Source organism: Arachis ipaensis, chromosome B9, assembly GCF_059453495.1.
Source record: "Arachis ipaensis isolate K30076 ecotype BB chromosome B9, ASM5945349v1, whole genome shotgun sequence".
NCBI classification, from domain to species: Eukaryota; Viridiplantae; Streptophyta; class Magnoliopsida; order Fabales; family Fabaceae; genus Arachis; species Arachis ipaensis.
In genome coordinates, this window is record NC_142444.1 from 62,289,623 (window position 1) to 62,291,684 (window position 2,062).

The 2,062-nt window shown below is 38.4% G+C and overlaps 1 protein-coding gene across 1 annotated transcript; it reads right to left on the reverse strand.

The window, feature by feature from the left end:
- Positions 1-244: 244 nt before the first annotated feature.
- Positions 245-1,807, reverse strand: LOC107615629 (uncharacterized). Its single transcript, XM_016317677.1, has 2 exons — positions 976-1,807; positions 245-873 (listed from the first exon to the last, which is right to left on the reverse strand). Exons 1-2 carry the CDS (start codon positions 1,805-1,807, stop codon positions 245-247), a joined length of 1,461 nt encoding a protein of 486 aa, XP_016173163.1.
- Between the last annotated feature and the right edge of the window lie 255 nt (positions 1,808-2,062).

Here is a 2,062-nt window from a genome sequence, read left to right on the forward strand (position 1 = left end):
AATTTTTTGCATAGGAGACGAAAAAAGGAACTTAGTCGAATCAACGGAATGGCAACATGATCAGGAAGGATGCTTTTAATCGGTATTGGTAGTAAATAGTAAAGCATAAAGTGAGTATCGTGGGTCTTATACCCATAAACTTTTCTTTCTGCTAGATGTACACAGCGTGATATATTCGAAGCACTACCATCAGGTAGCTTTGTTGTCTTCAAAACACCACAAAAAACTTACTTCTCTCCAGCAGTCATAGAAAAGCATGCCTTTGCCAACTTTGTTCTCTGGCATTATTCACCTCCTTTGCTTGAAGATTTTTCCAGATACCCAGATCTTTTAAGTCATATTGAGCATTCAAATGGTCCTTTGTCTTGCCTGGGATATCGAAGAAAGTTCCAATTACACTGTCAAGTATGTTTTTCTCTATGTGCATGACATCCAAGTTGTGACGCAATGGGTTCTTGTGCCAGTAAGGCAATTCAAAGAAAATTGATCTTTCTTTCCAATTCCATGGGAAACTATTTGATGTACTTTGCTTCTTCCCAAAGATATTTTCAATATTTTGTAGCATCTCAAAAATTTCAGTTCCTTCTATAACAGGTGAATGGGATCTTAATTCCTGCTTCCCATTAAAAGATCTTGTATTGGTTCTCCATGGATGATCCATGGGTAAAAAGACACGATGGTCCATATAAACTGTCTTCTGACTATCGTTTAGTTGTAAGCTACAGGTATTTTTGTTGCAACAAGGGCAAGCCAATTTTCCCTTTGTACTCCACCCAGACAACATAGCATAGGCAGGAAAATTGTTGATTGTCCACAAAAGAGCTGCCCGCATTTGAAAGGTCTCATTCTTTGATGCATCATAATTTTCGACCCCTATTTCCCATAACAACTTCAAGTCTTCTATCAATGATTGTAGATACACATCAATGTCTTTACAAAGTGATTATGGCCCAGGAATAAGCAAAGAAAGCATACAATATTCGGGTTTCATGCACATCCACGAAGGCAAGTTATATACCATTAACATCACGGGCCACGTGCTCCATGAAATGTTCATACTACGAAATGGGTTGAACCCATCACTTGACAAGCCTAGTCTAATATTGCGTGATTCTTTTTCAAATTCTTCATCCATTTCATCAAGGTTCCTCCAAGCCAAGCCATCAGTAGGATTCTTTAACGTCCCATCTTTTACGCGCTCCTCATCATGCCACCTCAGACTAGCTTCCGTCTTTGAGCACATAAATAATCTCTGAAGTCTTGGAATTATAGGAAAGTATCTTAGAGTCTTTTCAGGAATAGGACGACCTTTCTTGTCAGGTTGGTTCTCGCTATTATCACTAGAATTTTCAGTATATCGAGAAGTTCCACACACACGACATTGTTTTTCATCCTTTAGTTCTTTTCTATATAGGAGGAAATCATTAGGACAAGCATCAATTTTTTTATAATCCAGACCTAAATCTCTTATCATAGCCTTCGTCTTATGGAAAGATGAAGGTATGTTAATGTCAGGCATTGCCTCTTTCAATAGCTCAAGAAGTGAAATGAAGGAGGCATTGCTCCAACCGTACAAACACTTTAACAAGTACAGACGGATGGTAAAAGATAATGTAGAAAATTTCTTGCAACCTGGGTATAACTCTTGACTTGCCCCATCTATTAAATTGTAAAAGTTTTTAGCCTCTTCATTTTGACCTACAGTAACACCCTCAGCATGAGGTATATCTCCAAATGCATCATTAAGCAGTCCTTCAATGTCATCGTGTGCACCTTCTTCATCATCCGTGTCATCGTCAACTGCCATCAGAATCGTCTATTCCCCATGCTTAATCCATGTTCTATATCCCTTAACAAATCCGTCGGCTACTAAATGGTCAAATACCACATCTCTTGTATACCAATTAATGTTACAACACCTCTTACAAGGACATTGAATTTTTCGTCTGTCCGGTTCTCCCTCGGAGTATGCAAAGTCTAAAAAACTATTAACACAATTGATATACTCTTCGCTATACCTCGGTAGATCCATCCAATCCTTTGGCATATCAGAAACCCTAAT

Coding starts and splice junctions, on each gene's coding strand:
- LOC107615629 (XM_016317677.1), bottom strand. CDS start 1,807: ATGGCAGTTGACGATGACACGGATGATGAAGAAGGTGCACACGATGAC. Junction 874..975: donor GTGCATGAAACCCGAATATT/GTATGCTTTCTT, acceptor TATGGGAAATAG/GGGTCGAAAATTATGATGCA.